Source organism: Lates calcarifer, linkage group LG14, assembly GCF_001640805.2.
Source record: "Lates calcarifer isolate ASB-BC8 linkage group LG14, TLL_Latcal_v3, whole genome shotgun sequence".
Lineage (NCBI taxonomy): Eukaryota > Metazoa > Chordata > Actinopteri > Centropomidae > Lates > Lates calcarifer.
Window position 1 is genome coordinate 7,947,955 of NC_066846.1, and position 22,022 is coordinate 7,969,976.

General features: G+C 39.6%; 1 protein-coding gene across 1 annotated transcript; it reads left to right on the plus strand.

The window, feature by feature from the left end:
- The first annotated feature begins 8,725 nt into the window (after nucleotides 1–8,725).
- Nucleotides 8,726–11,345, plus strand: LOC108879967 (alpha-2 adrenergic receptor). Its single transcript, XM_018671413.2, has one exon. It carries the CDS (start codon nucleotides 9,059–9,061, stop codon nucleotides 10,358–10,360), a length of 1,302 nt encoding a protein of 433 aa, XP_018526929.1. The 5' UTR covers nucleotides 8,726–9,058; the 3' UTR covers nucleotides 10,361–11,345.
- The last annotated feature ends 10,677 nt before the right edge of the window (nucleotides 11,346–22,022 follow it).

A 22,022-nucleotide genomic window follows, 5' to 3' on the forward strand; every position in this document is an offset into this window, starting at 1 on the left:
ACAGCTCTGCCCACAATAACACAACCAGAACTATAACATGGAGACATACAATGGTATAAATCATATAATTTCATGATATAATATATATATAATATATATATATATATATATATATATATATATATATATATATATATATATATAACATGATAGAGCTTTTTTTTATGATTTATTCTAACTTTTTGCTGAACTGATTTTGTTTTAAAAGATAGAGCATTACATAGAGAATACACACATTAACTAACTGCTTTACAAGAACAGTGATATTTCAAGAAACACAGTCTGACTACATGCATATACTAACCAGCTCATAGAAAGTACTGTACTTTATTAATGTTCAACATGATGATAGTTAAAAAAGCTGATAGCTTAAATTGAAGAAAATCAATTGAATCAGTGTCTAGTATTTACCTTGCACACATGATGGATGAGTGTTTGATAACCTGATTGAAATTCAGCCACATCAATCTTAAAGACATGTACAGTAAAGACTGGCACAGTTTCAAAGAGAGCTGCAGTAAATAAGCACTGATAGGATAACACATTTCCATGTGAGATGTCACTGAATGAAGATTACACTACTAATGAGGAGGGCACTATTCATTTTATTTAGTCATGGAACTCTGCCAGAATCACAGGATGGAAAATTGGGAGCTACTCTCATATTCATTTTATCAAGAAGAACTAATGAAAGGCAGAGAAAGTCCACGGCTGTTTTGTGAAGAATTTTAATGAACATGAAATGTATTGAAAATGTGCATAAATTATGGCAGTGATCTTCCCATGGTTGTAATTTCTGGTTGTGTAAGGTATTGTGCTGTAATTCTCTGCAATATTTCTGCTGGAGTTGGATGCTTTTCTTAGAAAGGTGGGGACTACTGAGAACCTGCTCCATTACAAGATCTCCCCATTATTATTGACAAAATCAAAGTAACATCTGCTGCACTACATCTACCAAACCCTCCATTTGTCTGCTCGCTGCTCACAATCTTGAAAGAGTCCAATCTTACTCACATACAGCTCCCCCTGATAGCTGCAGCCTTCCTGCAGTCTATTACATGAACCTATTTCAGCTTGTGCTCAGTTGGATATTTGTATCCAATTTGAGGAATCAGTGTTTTCTTGCAAAGAAAACCAGGCCACACCTCCAGACGCTACCATCAGAGACACACAACCTGGCCACAACGCAAACAGATTCTTCCCACCTGTATCAGGCTTTCAGGGTCTTCCCAAATTTTCTGAACCAGACTCATGGCCAGTTAAACTTGTAAAGGGGCACTGTGGCATACATTTGATGTTGGACCTCAGGTCCTACAATTTAAAAAAAATCGCTGGGCCTTTTAAGCCTTCATTAGACATCAGAGGCTGGAAACCAGGGAGAAAGACCTGGTCAAGTCTTGGTCACCCTCTTAACCCTCAAGCCACAGGATGTCGAACTTTTCATCCTGCCTCATTTGGCTGACACTTTTATCCAAAGTGACATATATTTTTCCAGTTTTGATTTCAGTGTCTTGCTCAAAGACACTTTAACATGTGGACTGGAAGCCAGGAACCAGAACACTGACAGTTTCATGGCTAATCCACTCTACCAACTGAATTCATCCATTAGTGCTGGGTCATAATATGCAGAAACCAACCAACACTCTCATATAGCATTGACACAAACCTGGCACCAGGTTTTCAGTGTGTGTTAGTAGTTGTTTGATCAAAGCAGGCCTGCAACTAAATCATTTTCATTTTCATTATTGATTAACCTGCTGTATATTTTCTTGATTAATCATTTCAACAATAAAATATCAGAACACAGTGAGAAGTCCAGGTTGGTATCATCCGATTGCTTGGAAATTAAATTAACAATATTTAAATGGACCTATTCAATGTCTAGATTTTTTTTTTCTTTAAATTAGACTTAAATCCATTAAGACAGATCTAAAATTGTTGCAGATTATTTTTCTGTTGAAGGATTAATTGTTTCAGCTCTGCCAGACTGAATTCAATTATAATGTGAGCACATTAAAAACTATACCCAAAAACAAACAAAACAAAACAATTAAAGTCTGAAATTAGATTCTTACACAGGGCTGCTCTAAAGGTGGTGAACTTGTGCTGGGGACATTTGCTGTCTTTGCCCAATTAATCCAGGTTTGCCCAGACTGACTAACCCCAAGACTGGGATTCATAACTTGATCAATTTCAACGTCCCTTGGAACAAGTATGAGACTGGACATTTGGTAAGTCGGAGTTGAGCACTGATTCTATTCTGGATCATTGGCACTGGCACTAGTCTCATTAAACGCCCATCAAAGTACAGGGCAACGCTGAGTAGTCTACCCTGCAATGATGCATTAAATCGCCCATCGCTTATTAGTTTTATTGGCTGCTGGGCAGGCGGCTCGTTGATCATTATGACTGGGTTCATTACTGAAGCATGGTGCACTGTACTCACGGTCAACTCTAAATTATTGATGCTTTTTATAAACGAGAACAGTATTGGACAACAGAGATGAATAAGTAAAAGTCTCTCCAAAATCTTTGGAGAGATTGTGCTGGTGTAATATATTTCTCTGCTGGATGAGGTAAGTGAACTTAAATATGTATGTTTTTTTGTTTGTTTGTTTTTTTTTTTTTTTTGTGTGTGTGTGTGTGTGTGTGTGTGTGTGTGTAACAGCTTGCATCTGTAACTAGTTCAGCCCATTCCCAGTCCTGTTGCTTTTTTAAAAGACTCAAATAGGTGCTCTTTGAACCTATGTACCAGTATCAAATGAAAACAACAGACTGGGGAAGGTACAATCCAATGGACATAGTCTAGTCTAGTCGACTCTAGTTCTATCATAATTCAGAGCAGGTTTTGATTTTATTTTTTGTTTTTCGAGGGAGCGATGAATAACATACTGTACCTGAGCTTTTCTAATTTAAGATGCTGCATCACCTCCCCCATTAACAGGGTGGTTTGGGGGTTGTGGGCGTTAACAGATCAAATATAATTAAAATACATGCTTAGCTGTGTTACTGGGGTTTTATCTGTAGATTTGGTGCCAGCTATGTGGCTATTCTTGCCTGAGATCCCAGATATTGCACTCTGAGGGTCTGTTGTTGTGTCAGCTCTCCAGAAAAATCTGACTTTTAAAAATACACCTTCAAAACTTGGATAATTTTGTGCCAAAAGATGTCAGGAAAGGAGGCAGGCAGCAATCTGCACCAGTCACAGATGGAATCTATATTAGGCTAAATTTTAGAAAGTTTAACTAAAGACAAACACAATCAACCAAACATACTTAACTTCATCAGGCCGAGCAATCATTTCCCTATTTCCCTTCACCTCTACTCGCCCGGCCCCCATTTGTGGAAACAGGCCAAAATGTAAATGTTTTTTTCATTTTCTAGTGGGTAAAAAAACTCATATATCTTGACCCAGCGGTGAAACGCACAACGTCCTCCTTACTCCCATGTACTGCCCATGATAGGGTATCCTGATCCTGATCCTGACAAGACAATGAATTAGCACTCCTGTCCTGCAGGTGCAACAGGATTTATGATCCCATGTGAGCCTTTAGTTTGTTGGTATAACAACAGAGAGCCACTTTGTGCTCTGTATTAACGGAAATTTTGGAACACCTCCAGGTCTAACACACACATGCTTACCAGTGACAGGCCTTGAAAATGTGGAAGCGTTGACAGTCAGTGCAGCAGCTGCGCCTAAAAACTGACATGAATTTGACTTGACACTGACTGCACATTGTGTGTGTTGTCAGTTAGAATTACAGTTTGTTGATATTAGCTGAAGCACATTTCACAGTGTATCTTTGACTACATAGGAACAGAGGATAGAAGTCCAAAAATATTCTGTATATTTCTGTGTATCTTGCTACATGTGGTTACCTCCCCTGGTCAGTACAAACCATAATGGAGAAGCCTCCAGTGTCACGCACACTGCTACTTGAAATTCAGTGAAGAAGAGTTGTAGCGCACTTAATGTGAACGATGCCTCTGCATGGGGTCAACAGCTAATTGAAGCAGTAAATTTTCAGCGGTAGATATAAGATCTCTCAAGGCAGTCTAAGAGGATTTTGTCAGCTGGTGGCCATACTCCATTAACATTAACTGCATCATTAATACAGCTGTGTGTCAATACTGATAATGAGCCACAAACATTTTCATATGTTTACACTTGATAGTCATGTCATAACAATAATGTATGTTTTATCTTTTATACATGTACGCTTCCGATATTATAAACTTTTAAAGGGTGCTGTAGGTATGTTTTTGCTTCGCTATATAGCCAACAGTAGCATTAACAGCTGTTTACCAAGAGCCTCAGTCATCATCGTGTTTACAAGATAAAAAGTTAGAATACACCCTCTGTACAAAGCTACTTCTTCATCCTCTCATGTTGGACTGAGGGCAGACTGGACGCTACAGTGGCTCCCTATTGCAAAGTGCTCTTATGAGATGAGACAGGCCAAGGCTAGCTGGTTAGCATGCTAACATCTGTTGAAGAAAAGTGGTGGAAATAGAAGCAGAATAGCAGTTAACATTGGAATTTAAGTTTGCTGCCAAACTCGCAACAAATCTTCTAAACTGGTGCGTAAACTGCTGTTAATGCTAATGTTGTCTTTGTAGCGATAGCAAAAATGGACATATAGCACCTTTAATATTGTAAAATCATTACAGCCTTGATTTTAATTAAGGTCCTAATAAATCAAGTATTAACTTGGGAAAACAGTCAGAGCACCACAGACACTAACATTTATTAAACAGATAATTCATTGTTAGGTGGGATGTTGTAATGTCCCAAGTATTAACCAGGAATTAACAAGGCTCAAAGTACCTGCTTTGTATGATACCAGTTCATTACAAGATGAAATGATATCACATTTCAGGACTTTGAGTAATTATGTAGTCTTTATTAGAGTAGTACTCTTTGTTTAGGTGAACAAAAATTACTGAGAATCCTTCACAAACTCTCAGCTTCAGTGGTAGAGTAAAATTACCATCCTGACAATTATTATCCTGACAGGATTGTGCCGTTCTCTTGACGAAAAGGAACAACTGACAAATGGTGCCATTAAACCCAAATGACTCAGGACAGTGAGTTACCCATGTGATTGTTCAAAGGGCTGGCCTTTTACAACACTAACAGTAAATGGTTAAAAAAAAAAAAAAACTAATAAACTAATGGTAAATCGAAAACATATACATAAACTCGATGGCACTGACTATACAGCAATAAATAAAAAAACATGGCAGAAATTTTGATTAGTATTGACTGATTTGCTGAAGAAGTAGTTATCCTTGATGTGAGCAGTGATTGGTGCACTGTTCAGATCAATACCTCGACTGCAGCATCTCCAGGTGAGCTGTGATCCAATGGGAATGGATATCTAGTCCGATTTTAATGAAATGCAGATGGAGGCTACATCTTGCTCTGCATGAACCAATAAAAAGGCTTTTTATTCATGTGGATGATGTAAGTGCATTGTCATTGTCAAAATTATTTTCCTTACACCAAACATATAAATTAAGTGAATTATTATGAATTATTACCTGCAAATAAATGGCTAATTAGTGTGGCAAGGCTTGCCACACATAATGATCGTGCAACAAAAGGGTTCATGCAGAGCTTTCGCTCAGCCTGCTCTCCCCCTCACAGTTTTCTTGTCATGCCTCACGAGTGCCTTTTGTGCTCATTTAACAATATGCTGCCCACTCTTCAGCAGCGCTCTGCAGAGACTGTTTGTTCATTCAGCGCTCCTTGACTGGCTGCTCAGAGCGGATGTCCAGTTAACACTGCTGACCCTGTGTAGTTAAAACAGTGAAGCCAATATAAGCGTTATTTTCTGCACAATCCTGCACAAAGTATATGTGCTGCTATGCATCCAGGATGCTGACAAGAGTTATATCAGTGTCCTGTTTCCACAAAGCTGAATATCAGCAGATAATAGATCGTTTGAAAAAAGTGGAATAATTGAAAACTGAACCAGCCTGAACACAGACAAGTTCAGGGTTGACAGTATCTTCTATGAAGAAAATGTTAGTAACAATATCCTCTGGCATGTAATTAATAGTGATATTTAAAATCCAATTAAATCAAACAATAAAAACAAATGAAACAACATCAATCTAACTGGAGAAAGATGATGACAGACAGCTCTTACAGTAATTATACACAATGATAGTCAAGACCAATATGAGCAGAGCAGTAATTACAGCTGAAAGTGCACAGAGGCATCATTTCCTATCATTAATGAGTCCTTTAAACAAACATGAATTGTTTTTGACGGCTGCCAGCTCATTTTACCTCCTGCCCCCTCAGCATATCTCAAACCCTGCAGATCACTGCTACCTGATCCTCCCCACCTCCCCTCGCCCTGCCCCTCCCCCTCCCCACCCCCCCAGGTTCTAACTGAAATCTTTCCTGAGAGCGAATGCTGTGCATCATGTACACATAAAGTCCAGAATTTTTTTTCATTTGTTGTCAGGTGTGTTTCTATTTTCATTGGTGTATCACAGGAAGGCAGAATTTAAAAGATCTTCCCGTCAATAATTAACAAACAGACATTCAAACACATTATCTGTTGCAATATTCATACAGATATTGACCTCGTGAATACGTCCTGACGGTGGAACTCAGAGGAAACAAAATACCAGGCTACAACTTGTTATTACTGCAGCTGAGTGATTGTGAGTGCAGCAATAAAGAGAATGAATCATAACCTTTCTTTGCTCATTTGGCAATACTGAAACTGTGGGAGTGAACTTGGACCTGCGGTGGTATGGGAGCTGATGTTCGAGGAAGCAGACAGAGGCAGGCTTGTGACTGAAAGGTCGCAGGTTCAACTCCCTGGACGAGCTACCAGGATGAGGTAAGACAGTGAGTCATACTCTCGCCTCGCTCGGCAACAGATGCTGACGAAGCCACTCAACCCAACTGTATTGTCATTTTATCATTATCATTATCATTCAACCATATCAGCACATAAACGTGTAAATGACTACACAGGGTGAAGACATATATTTTCAACAAGGCAGCTCAATCAACTATGATCCATCAAAAGTATACATCAAAGTAAATCTTGACATGTTGACTTGCTTTTGTGCTTTAGTTAATGTTCCTATGAGGAATTTCTGTTGTAAATCCCTGTACTGTAACATCTCAAGGCTAATTCACTTGTATTCAACAATAATCGTATGAAAAAGTCATATTAATCCTTCTTTCTTTGTGTCTTTCAGTTTAGAGAGAAGTAAAGATTCTCTGATTACATATCTATGTCAGGGTAAAAAAAAATACAAAAAATAAGAAAAAATAAGGTAGAAAAGTTGTTATTAAACTTTAACTTATGTGCAATGCGATTTAACAATAAATCTGGGTGCTTATCTGGAATTATCCAGACGAGGACAAGTTTTGATTAAAAATAAATGAGATTTAGAAGAAGAAGAAACTTCGAGGGTGGACAGCCTGTTGATATAATAGAAAGTTAAGGCTAACTGAATGTACATTTCTGCAGGATTTTCTGGGACTGAATTAAAATATTACGTCTTCTTCAAGTTCACCTCAGTCTCATTGATAACCTTGAGTAAAAACTAAGTATCTTTGAATGATGAATTCTATTCATGGAGGTTGGCAGGGGTCATGAAAGATCATCCACTGAGGAGTCACTTCAGTTTAAGTTTATTCAATTATATTATTCGCTTTAATGTACGTACACTTTCACTGGTACGATACTCAGCTTCTCCACTGAAGTCCATCTGTAACTGATGCGTCTACACATTTCATTTATATTCTCTGATGTATATTCTATCAGCTCCATGTGAGGGGCCCACGTCTTGATAACAGCACTAACAGATGCTATAACACTGACAAATTAGTAGGCATCGTATTCAATCTGTTAACACGATAAAATTATCAGAGGTCACAGAGAACTGCAACACATGTCGTACATGCTCCAGCTATACTGTAAGATGTCTGGGTTGAATTCAAACCACTGCATGTGTGAGTGTGTGTGTGTGTGTGTGTGTGTGTGTGTGTGTGTGTGTGAGCGATGAAAAGAATGAAAATGTGGAAGTGTGTGCGAAGAGGCCAAACACAGCAGACTTCTGAAAATCCAATCCGTCTTCTGTACCTGATCTACACAGCGGTGTGTCTGGATGAGCGGCCTGCCTCTCAGCTGATGAGCTCAACTCCAAAATCCCAACGAGCCTCTCACATCTTTTAACTTCTCTGAACCTCCTCCCCCCCTCACATCATCCACTCTCACACTCTCTACCTTCATTCCCCCACATGAAGACACACTAAATATGAAATCCCACAGCAGCCTGTAAGCCTGGCCTTATCACATGTTTTTGGTCACATATTTCTCCATTTAACCACAAATGGCCAAGTTCTTTGCCTTATCTTGAGCAATTTACAACAGTGAAAGGCTTCATTGTGAATGCCCGCACATACATTTTCAGGCTTCTCCCTCATATTGATTCATTAGAATTGTATATGTATTCATTTTATTGGCCTTATTTTAGGACTGCAACACAAAAACAACAATTTAATACCAGTAATTCAGAAATTGAGAAGATTTGGCCTAAGACGCAGGCATGTCCCTGGCCTTATCACATGCCCACAATACCAGAATAATGCTCTGTGCCGGGGGCGGGGCAGCAGTGGGTGAGTTTTATGAGAACAACACATGGGGCATCATCAGGAGCGAGAGCGCACCATGCTGAGGGAGGGAGAGCTGCGGCTGGACGGCACTCAACTCCTGCCAAACAGGAGGCGAGAAGACTGTATTAGGCTGCATTGGAGATGATTTTTTATTTAATTAAGTTCTCCTGATAAATACTCGATCAACAGGCTGCACAGAAGCTGCAGAGAAGCTCCGCAGACTCCACTAAGTGGGAAATCTTATGCGCGCGTATCCATGTCGTCAGATTTGTAAATTGGCCGCGGAGCCGCGCGTTATTATTATTATTTTTTTAATGGACTCTCCAGTCACTAGAAGGGGTGAATGTGAATTCACACAAACATTCATCCAGACCGGGATATATATATAAAGCGCACGTAGTCGGGATGGATTCGTTTAACGCAAGCGGAATGGACGCGTTCACGGTGATCCATCTGAATTCCTCCTGGAGTCTGGACAGTGGATATTCTTTAGCGGCAATAGCCAGCATTGCTGCTCTTGTAAGTTTCCTCATTCTCTTTACCGTTGTTGGAAATATCCTGGTGGTTATAGCGGTATTGACGAGCAGGGCGCTGAAAGCCCCACAGAACCTGTTTCTGGTGTCTCTGGCCACCGCGGACATCCTGGTCGCCACTTTGGTGATGCCCTTTTCCCTAGCGAATGAACTCATGGGCTACTGGTATTTTGGAAAAGTTTGGTGCGGTATATATTTGGCTCTGGATGTGTTGTTCTGCACTTCGTCTATCGTGCATCTGTGCGCAATAAGCCTGGACCGCTACTGGTCCGTTACGCAGGCTGTAGAGTACAACCTGAAGCGGACTCCTAAACGCGTCAAGTGCATCATCTTAATAGTGTGGCTCATATCTGCTTTCATCTCATCTCCGCCGCTCATATCTATAGACAGCAACAACGATATCAGCTCTCAGCCACAGTGCGAGCTCAATGATGACACCTGGTACATCCTCTCCTCCAGCATCGCGTCCTTCTTCGCCCCCTGCTTAATCATGATCCTGGTGTACGTCAGAATATACCAAGTGGCCAAAACCAGAACCAGAGGCATGTCGGGAAAAAATCCCAGACCAGATGGTGTTACACAAACTGAGAATGGACTGAGCAAAGCCACCTCCCTTTTCCAGGGGGAGAGAGAGAACGGCCACTGTCAGTGCCCGCCTACGCCCAGCCAACGCACCATCACCATGGGGCCACAGACTGAGGACGCAGACATGGAGGAGAGCTCCTCCTCAGAGGGCAAAGGTCACAAGCCCCAACACCAGGACTCTCAGAGGGCCAAGAGGGCCAGCCAAAAGAAAAGCTCCCTGTCGAAACAATCCACTCGCATCTCCAGAGTTAGTAACAAATCCATGGACCTCTTTGCCTCCAGGAGAAAACGCCGCCGGAGCTCTTTAGCCAGGAAGAAGGTCTCTCAAGCCAGGGAGAAGAGGTTTACGTTCGTCCTGGCTGTGGTCATGGGGGTTTTTGTTGTGTGCTGGTTCCCCTTTTTCTTCAGCTACAGCCTGTACGGTGTGTGCAGGGACTCCTGTAAGATCCCCGATCCACTCTTTAAATTCTTCTTCTGGATTGGCTACTGTAACAGCTCCCTCAACCCCGCCATCTACACCATCTTTAACCGGGACTTCAGACGAGCTTTCCAAAAGATCCTCTGCAAGTCGTGGAAAAAGTCCTTTTAGATCTGAAGCAGAGCTGCTGCACCATGACAATCTTAAAGGAAATATCAAAGTGAATTTAAAAAAAGAAGCCTGTTTTGTCTATTACTGCCACTTGTTACTCACTGTTACGTCTCATTGTCCTGTTGTAACTCAGTCATGGCAGTGCACACACCCTGAACCATCCACTGGGTGTCTCTACAAACTTCAACATGAAGTGTGTTTCCTTTACAGGCATTACCAATCCGATAAGTGAGCGCCACAGTTCTTTGATTCCTGCTGAAGTGTGCTGTAATGCTTTATAGTGTATCATTGTCAATCAAGCTATCTACATCCACAGAAGATACACACATGGCCGGATTTATCTGCTAAGGGGGCCCAGGGGCAAAAATAAGCTGCCAGGCCCCCTCAACCCCTCCTCAATTTCTCTCACTCTCTCTGCATTGTGTACAATTTTTCTGTTTTTTTGGTACTAAAATGCTACTTGGCCACAGATTTGCTGCATGGTAACTTGATTTAACATGTTGGAAGGAATATGCAACATATGCATACAAAGATGAGAGAATCTAGATTTTAAAACTTGATTTTGTTACAGAGATTTTTTTCAAGAATGAATATTCAATTTTCTGGGGATAAAAAAAAGAAGAAAAGATTGATATTACTCTAATGTCTGCACTGTAAATATGTAGCTGGAGCATGGCAGATGGTTGGCTTAGCCTAGCATAAAGAATGGAAACAGTGAAACAACTAGCCTGGCTGTTAGAAGTAACAAAATCCACCTCATAAACAAACTGTTATTTCTTATTTGTTTAATCTGTACAAAAATCTGAACCAGTGGAAAACCATCATCTAGTCTTTATGCTAAGCTAAGCTAACTGGCGGCTGGTTCCAGCTACACAAGAGTTGTGTTGATCATCCTTCCAGCTCTCAGCAAGAAAGTTAATAAGCATTTTGCCCAAAATGTCACACTGTTCCTTAATATTACATAATAAAGCAAGATCCACCTTGAGGTCCTTATCATGTCAGTGTTGTGCTTTAGTTCTGCTTATTGGAAAAAAATCTATTGAATTAGCACAAACAAGATACACAGTAAGTCTGAAGCCTGGAGCAGTTTAACCAAAGTTATTTTCCCTTCTCATAGTGTTTCTTCTTTCAAATACCACAATGGTCTGAAAGGCTAAAGCTATCCAGTATTTTACAAAAAAGATTAGTAGTTAAAAAAAAAAAAGTTTAAACAAATATGGATTCTCTCATGCATCTAATTACAGTATCTTGGACATCAGCATGTTTTTTGTTGTTGTTTGTTTGTTTCTTGTCTGCTTGCCATGCCATTGTTGGCCATGTCGGCATCTCTTCTGTAAACAGAGTCAAAAAATGGCCCAAATGAGGGAATAACAATGTAGCTGTGTTTTGCATGTGCCTGGATTCTTTGAGTGTATCCATGCTACACAATTAATTCATAACACAGATGACAAATGGCAAAGCACAACAGCAGACTAACTCACCACAGAGTCTTGGCTACTGATCTTTTATTGGACCTTAAAACTTCAAGATAGCATTGAGAAGGGCTGATGCTCCAGACTATGAGCTAAATTATTTTTATGATGTGCAAAATGAGGTCATTATCTTCACAGTAGCCCATTAACTACTGAGTATTCAAGATCAAATGCATTTATTTTCCGAGAAACTACCTCTCTGTTTGTTTAGTTTTTGTTTATTTGTTCTTTTTTTGTTGCTGATTTATATTTATATATATATATATATAAGTGCAGTGCACATCTTTCCTCTGCTTGAGCTGTCTGCTGTCATGCAAAAATAAAAGATGATGAAGTCTAATGTCACCTGCTGTTGTGGTGTTAAAACATGTGCTCTAAATGCTGAAGTAGCTATCATTAAGTGTTATTTTATTTTTTAGTTGTAAAGCAGTTACAGGCAGAGACGGCTTACTCCACAAATTACATTTTTGTCATCTGGTGCATATGACATTTCCTCCAAATTCAAATATTGACGGTCCCAGAATAATAAAATACAGTGGTCTCTCTATCTGTATATGTATTTTCCTTTCAACAAATTAAAATTCAGCAGATGTTAATTAAACCCAGCTCAGCAGTTTACTTTTCAGCTGAAAGAGGAAATATCCATTTATGCAAAACTAGCAAGATCCCACATTTGGTTTCACCGTGTCGTGCAGGCTCGGTGTAAACAGTTAAGTGTCTTAATTTGGTGGAAAAACGAAACAATCATGAGCAGATTGGTAACTACAAAACTGCTCATTATCTCTCTCTATCAGGGGACTTTAGGGTGACACAATGTTGCAGGCAAATCCACACAGTATCACACTTTCCAGCAGTGTGAGTTAAGGCTGTGAAATCGATGAGGATGCCATGGTGGGGTCATAAAAAAGGGTTCAGTCCCTCAGGTGGACCGTGGCCATGCCTGTTTCAGGGTGTTAGTGACCTTTCAGCACAACAGGTTTGATGTTGGTTCTGGCTGCCTCATAATCTAATATTCCCCTGAGCCCCTGTGGGCAGGGCTGAGGTGAAACTGAATTCCCCACACCAAACTCTTGTTTTCCTCCTACTTTTCTGCTGTTGCCGGGTGTGTGCAGCCAAAAGCCATTTGTAACAGGTTACGAGTCCATCTGCTGCTGTTCCAACTGCTGGTTGCAGCCACTGCAGATTTATGTCCCAAAAAACGAAAGAGGAACGCAGTCGTTGTAATTGTTGGAATAAAGAGAATAAACACTGAGGTGTAAAGCGGTTGATGAAAGACAGAAGGCAAGTATGTCTCTGTTGATTCTGTAGATTTTCACAATGTACATAAAGTCATTTAAATGTCTTTCTACATAAATACTATCAGAGCAGCAGCATAAAAACTATTTAGCTCAACTATTCCATAAGAGAAAACACTGTTTTATCACTGTCAGAAACAAAACAGTTTTCTTCATAAGGTCAAAGAAAAATGAACCAGACTAAGTGGGCTGTTCTTTTACAAATTTATCAGTTTGATAAGGACAGTGCCTTTTTCACCAGGATAAATAAAATGTATTTGGCTGCACATTAACCCCTGAGGATCAGTGGTTTTACCAGGGTTTATTATTGATTGCCATGACTCAACAATAACTTTGCAAGCTGCTGAGATTTTATGGCTTTCAGATATTCTCTGGCCTGCACTTTGTTCAAAAAGCCAGCACTAAGAGACCAGTTCATGAAAATTGCAGCTGATCCATTTTGTTTTCTGACTTGAAATCAAAGTGAAGGTGTCACTGGGGAAACACTTTACCTTTAAGATGGAACAAAGTTTGGTTGTTCAGATTTACTTGGTAAAACTATCTTTGAAAGATATTTCAAGGCACGACAAAAAAAAAAAAAAAAAAAAGTCAGTCTTTACAATACTCACATTTCTTTATACATTTTACAACAAAACACACTTGAAGCCAAGCAGACCATGCTCCATCAACCACACATACAGCAAAGAATGTTTAAACCAGTACTGGTAGTCATCAGATTGAGCCTAAAACAAATTCAGCTGATTTGGATAGACATCAAGGAACAAGTACTTGGTTGTATGGTGGTTTTGGTGTCTGGCCCTTGCAACAGAAGAAACGACAAAAAAAAAAATCCCGAGCGTCACGGCGACCACTTGGTGGCAGCAACACAAGCCTCAAACACAACTTTGGCTAAAACAACTTTTTAAAGTGATAATATATCAATGTGTTAGCAAACAGATGCCTATTTACATAGTCAGCAGCCACAGGGCAACATTAGCATTCATTTAAAGTTGTGTTTCCGACCACATAATGAAAGTCCAATATTCACTCTCCTGAGGGAAATATCTGTCACTTAATGCTCCACTATGTTTGCCAGCTGGTTGCTAACTGCACCCGTCTGCTGCAAGGTAACACACAGAGGTTTTACTGGAGATTTTTCACTGAAAATGCTGCTCACAGCTGCTGGAAATGAGGGCGATGAGAATGGTGAGACTCAACCGAAACAGTAAAGTTGTAGACTGTAAAATCAAAACAACGAGCTGAAAGACTCTGTAGAGCTGAGGGGAACAGGTGACAATTCTTCATCGGGGACATCACGAGTGACTCCTTTCACATTAAAAGTTGGACTGGTGCAGCTTTAATCAGTGTTGGGCAAAACTGAAAGAATGACTCCTCTGTACAGATTTATTTTTGCGTTGGTTACATATCATATCTGTGGTGGTATGTTGATCCTTCCACAACATCTGCCTCCCATTTTTAGCACTCAACAACCACAGCTCCTCTGAGTCTTAGACATAAATGCATTTTCAAACCTCAAAGGCTCCAATAAGCTCAAATCTCATTTGCTTAGAAAGCACTGACTCAGTATATAGTGATAAACACCAAGACAACTTGTTATGTAGCAGATTTGAGAATCCTTCCATTACAAGAACGTATGGAAAGCTTTGTTTGACTCATGGGTGTATAAAGCTGTTTAACTCAGTTTTGTTGGTTCCCACTTGCTTGACTCACATTAGACTTTCCTTGCCTATTTCCTGTAGCACAAACAAGTGAAGAGATGGTGGTTATTTGTAAATCCAACTCCATACTTTATAAAGTCTCTTCTGAGCATTGATGTAGATTGATATACAGTCTGGACTGTAAGGGTGCACAGGGCGATTCATTGAACCATTATAAATCAATAAAATCATTATAGGTATTGGTATAGAGTATTGGTAAAAATATTAGTTATTCTACATATTAAAGTGCTTTTTATACACTCAAACTTAAGACTGCTAACATGATATGAGCTTATGTTTAGCAGTAATATTTGACCTTACATCAGTATTTGTCAAGTTTGCTGAACCAGCATCAAAACATTACAACTCCTAAATCTACATTTCAACATGTGATGAATTAGCCCATCTGTTGACTTTAGCCAATCATGCATCACAGTGTAGCTGTCACATAAGATGATGGAGAGCACCTCAGACGCTGTTCACAACTCTCTCACAGCTGAGCTCACAATTCACTGCCTGAGCAGAAAGTCGTCTGGCCGCCCCGTCAGACAGCTCTGATATGAGAATGTGTGAATGACTCAGCTGGGAAAAGACTGAACACCTGCAGCAGAGTTTCTCTTCAACTGAACTTGCTGGTTCAACTTTTTAAACAGTAGGTTTTCAGTCACACCCTGCTACAACCACCCAAAATCCCTTTAGCACTGAAATACTTACACATAAGGAGAAATGCACCAAATGTTTTGACTGTTTGTTTGGCAGGAGTAAATGGTGCATATGTTGGATTGATGCTCTCCTGAGGAATACAGGAACAGTATTACTATGAATGTAGAATGAAACAGTATGGCTCAGTGGTGTGTTTTTTTAAATAGTTTTTGGACAAGAATGGAGGTCTACAGCACAGAGGAATAAGATATATCCTGTCCTGTGAAAACATCACATGAAATCAAATTATTATTAAGCAGGATATAAACTGGCCTTTGCAAGATTTCAGATTCCTTACTTAAGAAAAACTTTATTGTGACACTGTAAAAATACTCTGTAACAAGTAAGTCTGGCATTGAAGATGTTACTTAAGAAAAAGAACTTTAAGTATCATTAACAAAATACACTAAAAGTATCAAATGTGGAGAAAGAGTCTAGGGTTATTACTTTATTTTAATCATTACTGCTTTTACTATGAGTGGTTAAAAAAGAATATCAGCAGTGTTGGGTAGTTTGATCTATAATGCATTATGATTTATAAGCTCATATGTTTTGTATGTAAAACCTTCATCAGTAATTAGAGCAGCTGTCAAATAAAGTATTTGTATGTTCTATTGAATAACTAGTGTCATGAAGCTGATATACATTTGTACTGATAACAGTACAAATACCTCAAATTAACAATAGCACTTCACTGACTTGCTGAACTGTAAACACACCAACCACCTCACCTGATTTACTTCTATGTTTAGGCTGCACTGTTTTTATTATCTTATGTTCAGGGTACAATGGAGGAACAGGCAGACCCTTAAAAACCCCCTTAAGTCACTTTTATTGTTTTGTTTGCTCCAGTGAGCTCATCCAGCCTCAGGGAAGGCATGAAGGCAAACAACGCTGCTGAAGATTGACTCCTCTGCATCACAAAGACTATTGCAAAACCAGTTACAGCTCTTCAAATCCAATCATATATAATGAGTTATTTTTCCATGGCAACAGTGTCCAACAATGTGGTGAGGCCATTTTTGTCAAATCTAATTCATAATTATAATTCAGCCTGGAACTCAACGCCTGAGGCGCAGTGTGAATTTGGTGATAATTACTTGTGCACAGGGTGAGAGGGCACGGGAAACAAGATGTGATTTATTATCTCATAATGATTGGTTTATGTGCCAAAGTTAGTACTTTCACACAGGAGAATAACTGTTGTTGCTGTAAATCCAAAAAGAACTATTAAAGAAATTAGCTTTGTGTTGTTGTTGTGCTGTTCAACTGGAGTTATCATTAACAGATTTTGCCCTTTAGCACAACAACAACAACAAACCAACACGAAAAATAAACCCACTCGCAGGACTCAACATCTCATTTATAAGCAACATGTTTTAGTTTGAACATTTGTCCTCTAGCCCTTTAATACATTATCATTAGATAGAGATGCAGCCATGCACCCGTCAACAACACAACTAGACAGATAGATAGGCTTTGAAGGTATACATGTAGATGATAATATCTTTGAATTGAAGCCTTCAATAGATCACATCTTTTGCCATTATTCCATGTCTTTAAACCTCCATTAACTGATTTTTGGCCACTTGGGAGCAGCAGAAACAAGCCGTTAACACATCACTGAAATATTATAAACACAGCCAGCTGATATGACTTTAACAATAGTATTCATTAAATTCATTATTGTTGATGTCCATGTTTACGGGCTTTGTTTTACTGCCTTTGTTGGCGCTCTGCTGCACATCTTAGTGCATCACTGCCACCTGCAGGTCAGGGGAATACTGCGAAACCATTGGCGGATATGTGAATCAACATGCGTGTGCATCATTGTGTGTGCACAAGATAAATAATACAGGGACGCACTCACAGACAAACAGCTGCATATCACTACTAGAGGCTCTCCACAGGGAACCTTTAGCTGGCTTGGGGAAATTGGGGCACATAAACCCAATGGAGGCTTTACAGTAAACGTATAGAATATATATATACATAAATGAGGTCAGTGACTGGCCAATTTCAGGTATGGTTCACCATGGAGAAGATAATGGGTGTGATCAGTTCCACCTGTACTGTTTGCAGCAGAATAGAAAGTGAGCCAGATTTGAATCCTGCACAGCCTCCATCAAAGCAAACATCCCGTATCAGCCCCAAGGTCTCATGATGCTTCTGTGTCTCTTGTAAAGTGACTAACTGCGTAGTACCTTACAGCAGTGTATTAGAATATGTGTCACATGAGGGATTTTACATGCATTTCCTCACCCACACACAACACAGTGTCTTAAAATCTAATAAAAGGAGCAATGAACTCTGAAATAGATTTTGTGAGGACAAGAGTTATGTAAGAAGAAAATGTACCTGCTCTACCACAATTTGTTATTTGTAATGAGATAGCATTAATCAAAAGGTCACATTTATGTAGTTTACTTTGTTAACTTTTATACACTACTGTAGCTACTTTTCACCATAAACAATTCATAGTCATATCCTCTCAAAATCACTTTGTGTCAAGAAAATATATTCAACATAAAATAGATTTTTTTTTACATTTTAAGGCACTAAATTCATTTCACTAAATTCCATTGGCCCAAAACCTAAAGCACTGTAAGATTTATAAGGAAACAAAATAGTATAATTACGTTTGCAGCAGATATATGGTATTTTCTGTCTAAAAAAAATCACAGAGAGCAATTAAAAGACTCAGCAAAATGAAACCAGCAGCAGTGGTTTCATATTTAGTCTCAATAGCAGCTGTCAAGTTATGAGTCAGTGAAATGATCAGATCCCTTCTCAGACATCTTCAGCTGAATGGGGATTACACTTTTCTGTCACATGAAGAACCATTTAAGAAACAACCACTTGAGTGCTTAGAAGGTGGACGCCTTAGTTTAGCTTCGCTCACCATTTCTCAGACCTGACTCCCAAGAACACACAGAGGGAATGAAGTACAAATGGTAGAGAAAGAAAAATAAAGCAGCGTTACCAGATGGGCTGCTCTAACGTTTTGTCTACAGCAGGAAGGTTGTAGCCAGAGCTGAAGCACACATAGCTGCTGTTCTTCAGTGATTCTGTTAGAGCCATGAAGTCAAACACCAACCTCGGATAACTGAAAGCAGCCATGACTAAATCTGAATGACAACAATTGGAAGGTGGAAGAATGACAAAGGTCAAAGAACATGAAGATCTGAAGTCAATCACCAAAAAGTTAAATTAAGTCAAGCCTCAAAATCAATTTTCAAAGAGAGAACTATAAAATATCACTGTGGAAATGTAAAGAAGGGTTAGGAACCAATAACAGGAAGCAGACATGCTTTTTCACAAGGCAATTAATACTCAAACCTGAGAGGGCTGAACGCCACAGAACATTTCATGAACTACTCACTGTCATTTCAGAGTCCTTGAATTTAAGTGGCTCTCCAAAAAGATACAATTTAATTCTACTATGTACTGGACCACTGACCTTTAATCCTCATCTTTTGTTGAATTCTTTGCTAAGTGTTATTACAGAGCTATAGCTGCCATTGAGGACATCAAAGTTATGTCCTCCTTATTGTCTCTAGGAATTTAGGCACTATGAACAGTAAAGTAATTATTTCATTAAACCGGTTAAATTCTGGTCCAAAAATGTTAGTGTAAAGTTAAACATGGAGGAATGTGGACTTAGTATCTCTAAATATCCACGCTACCTCTGTGTAGGAGTGGCCCCAGATGCTGAGTGTGGCGATAAAAAGTCTTGTGTGATCTCGAGTGCGAGCAGAGAAATGGGACGCACCACGAGATTACAGTAGTTAACAATGCACTTTAATGTCAGCTTTCTAAAGCAGCTTTCTCAAGTTTTTAACAGCTTTATAACAGCATTACAAGACCGTGACTTGACTTCTTTTTCATGTGAACAAAAGCTTCGAGAGGCGAGCCGTGGCAGCCTCCATCAGAAACGTCATCTCTGCAGAGAGACTGTTTGAGCAGTGTTTGTGTTCTCCTGCTGTTGTTCCTGCCTGGCCCCTTTTTCTCTGTCACCCACACAGAGAGTGAAGCCTTATCCTGCCCCAGCTGACAAAGTCTTACCATGGCTGGTGCACAGAGTTTGCTGTTTGATCAGTGGATTTGTTTCCAGCACCTGCAGGTCCAGCAATTTGGCTTTGGTGCCCTACTTTTTGCCAGCAGGAGGACAGAGAGTCCAAGAAATAAAAAGGGCACGTATTGAAGAATAACATCGATGCGCTACAAAGTGTTTCTTAGATTTCAGACAAATAAAATCGCACTGAAACTTGAACAAATGCTTAAACACCAATTATATCATTGTATCAGCTTCCTTGTTTACTTTTTATCAACTGCTGACTTGTGTGTTCTCTCTGTTAGTCCATGATTATGTCCAACATGCTTCATCAAAGAAAACATGTTGATTCAAGCCTTTGCTTTTAATTCTCTCTTTCATATACGGGTAAATAAACTGCAAATGAGTTTAGAAGACGGGGGAGGATGGAAGTCAGCAGGGAGTGCAGAGGAATTATTGATATAGCAGTTTTGCCAATTCACTGCATTCTGCATTAATGGAAACTCAGCTCGGGGCAGGTCTGGGATTTTGAGTTAATGGAGTGCCTCATGGCTCATCCTGCACCGCACAGACGTCTGAGTGTTCATCTTCCATTACGAATTATTGCTTCTGAAACAACTGCTCCACCCCAAATTGAATATCATGTCGTATATTACGGGGAAGGCCGTTGGGGAAATCAGCGGAACCTCGCATAATATTACCAGATTCTGGTCTTAAAGCCTCACGTCCCAACAAACCTACTTAAAACTCATGTTTGCTCACCTCTAGATGTGTACATTCCTCCCTGGTTTCTGGAGCTGAAACCTGAGAGGTGTAGCCTGTAGCACAGAAATGATGTCAGTGGAAGAGGATAACCCATGTTTAACTGGTATCAATCACAGCTCTAGTCAACATCCATTAGGTCACCTGCCATCATCTGATTTAACGCTGATTCTTATTCATGATTCCACAAATGCACCTCACTAAAATGGACCACTGATCATAAACAGGCCAGTAAATTTTCTTTAATGTCACTTTCTCCTTAATCCTTCACAGGATTATCCACCTTCCTTCATAAGGTTATACTTCTGATCCATTTATGAAATGATAAACAGCCTTTATTTATGTCTGTAAGAATCATGCTCTGGATTGATTCTTGTTTGAAACTCAAGTCAAAATAAAGATGCATACACAACCTGATTAGGAATATTAACAGATCAGCTGGTTGCAAGTGTGTAAATCTGTAAATTCTGAGCAATTCTGTACCTCCTATCCCCATGGGCACATTTTCCCAAGTGCATGCTGGGACAGCCTTGACTCACTCAACTTCCTGAGCCACCTCAGTGTCAACTGCCCTGAATGGCACACTTGTGATTAGTTAAATTACAGTAGTCTCCTCTCTAACAGGATCATTGTCTGACTAAAATAAATGCTCCTGCAAAGCTCTGGTGCTGAGAAAAACAAGTCCTAATCATGTTGGCCCACGCACAGGCCCTAGAGGGGCCAACAAGCCCCATTTATCAATCCTGAAATAATGAATCAAATTAAGAATTTTAGCTCACATGGACCTGGTCACTTTGCAAAGAATTAAGTAGTAAGTATTACTGGAGTGAAAAGCAAACACATACACAAAAAAAGCCTTAGAAAAAAAGTTTGAACAATATGAAAACCATGCAGTGCAGTCAAAAGCTATGTCAAATTCACCTACACATGTATCTGTTGTCTTCAATCATTTGGGTTTGAATTCACTACACTGTCGACTGTGCAAACACAGACATACACAGGATGTAAAATCTGCGAAAAAAAAAGTGCCTGAATTATTAATTTTCACACGCAACATCTGCTTGTGTGACATAGTTCACTCTGTGTCTGCCGAGTCTTTGATGAGTTGATGGGAGTTTGTCCTCTGAAGGCCAAGGATGGATTTTCTTGGAGGGTGCAAAGGGGGGGATCATTTTTCAATACTCTCTGAAGGAAAAACTTACCAAGACATAAATATTAAACTGTCTATAGAATAAGAGTTTGCAAAGACCCTTGAGCCTCCAAAAAATGATGGACAAAGGTTGAGAAACACAGAGGGAGAGTAAGATGTCTGGAACGTTTGTAAAGGTGTGAAATTGACTGGATGTTTAAATGGAGTTCTGCCAGTATTGTATTGTACTATTGTTCCCAGAGCTCAGTCTTTTCTGCAGCTGTTTCCTGGTGAACTAAAGAAGATGTACGAAAGATAAATAAGCACATTAGGGTGGCTAACTGCACTGTGGAGGTCCCAGGAGAATGTAGTAGAAATAAAGATGAGGAAGAAAACCATCACGCAGAGCTTTTACTAACGTTCAGCTACATTATAGTGATTTAAGTGCTAATTTAAACGCGCTGCTATCTGCCTTCTTTTAAAGGTTGGCTCGCTTTGTGGTTAAAACTGCTTGTACTTGCATGTGTCATGTCATTAATGATACTTGCGGT

What these genes read in the sequence shown, in the direction of transcription:
- LOC108879967 (XM_018671413.2), top strand. Translation starts at nt 9,059, where the DNA reads ATGGATTCGTTTAACGCAAGCGGAATGGACGCGTTCACGGTGATCCAT.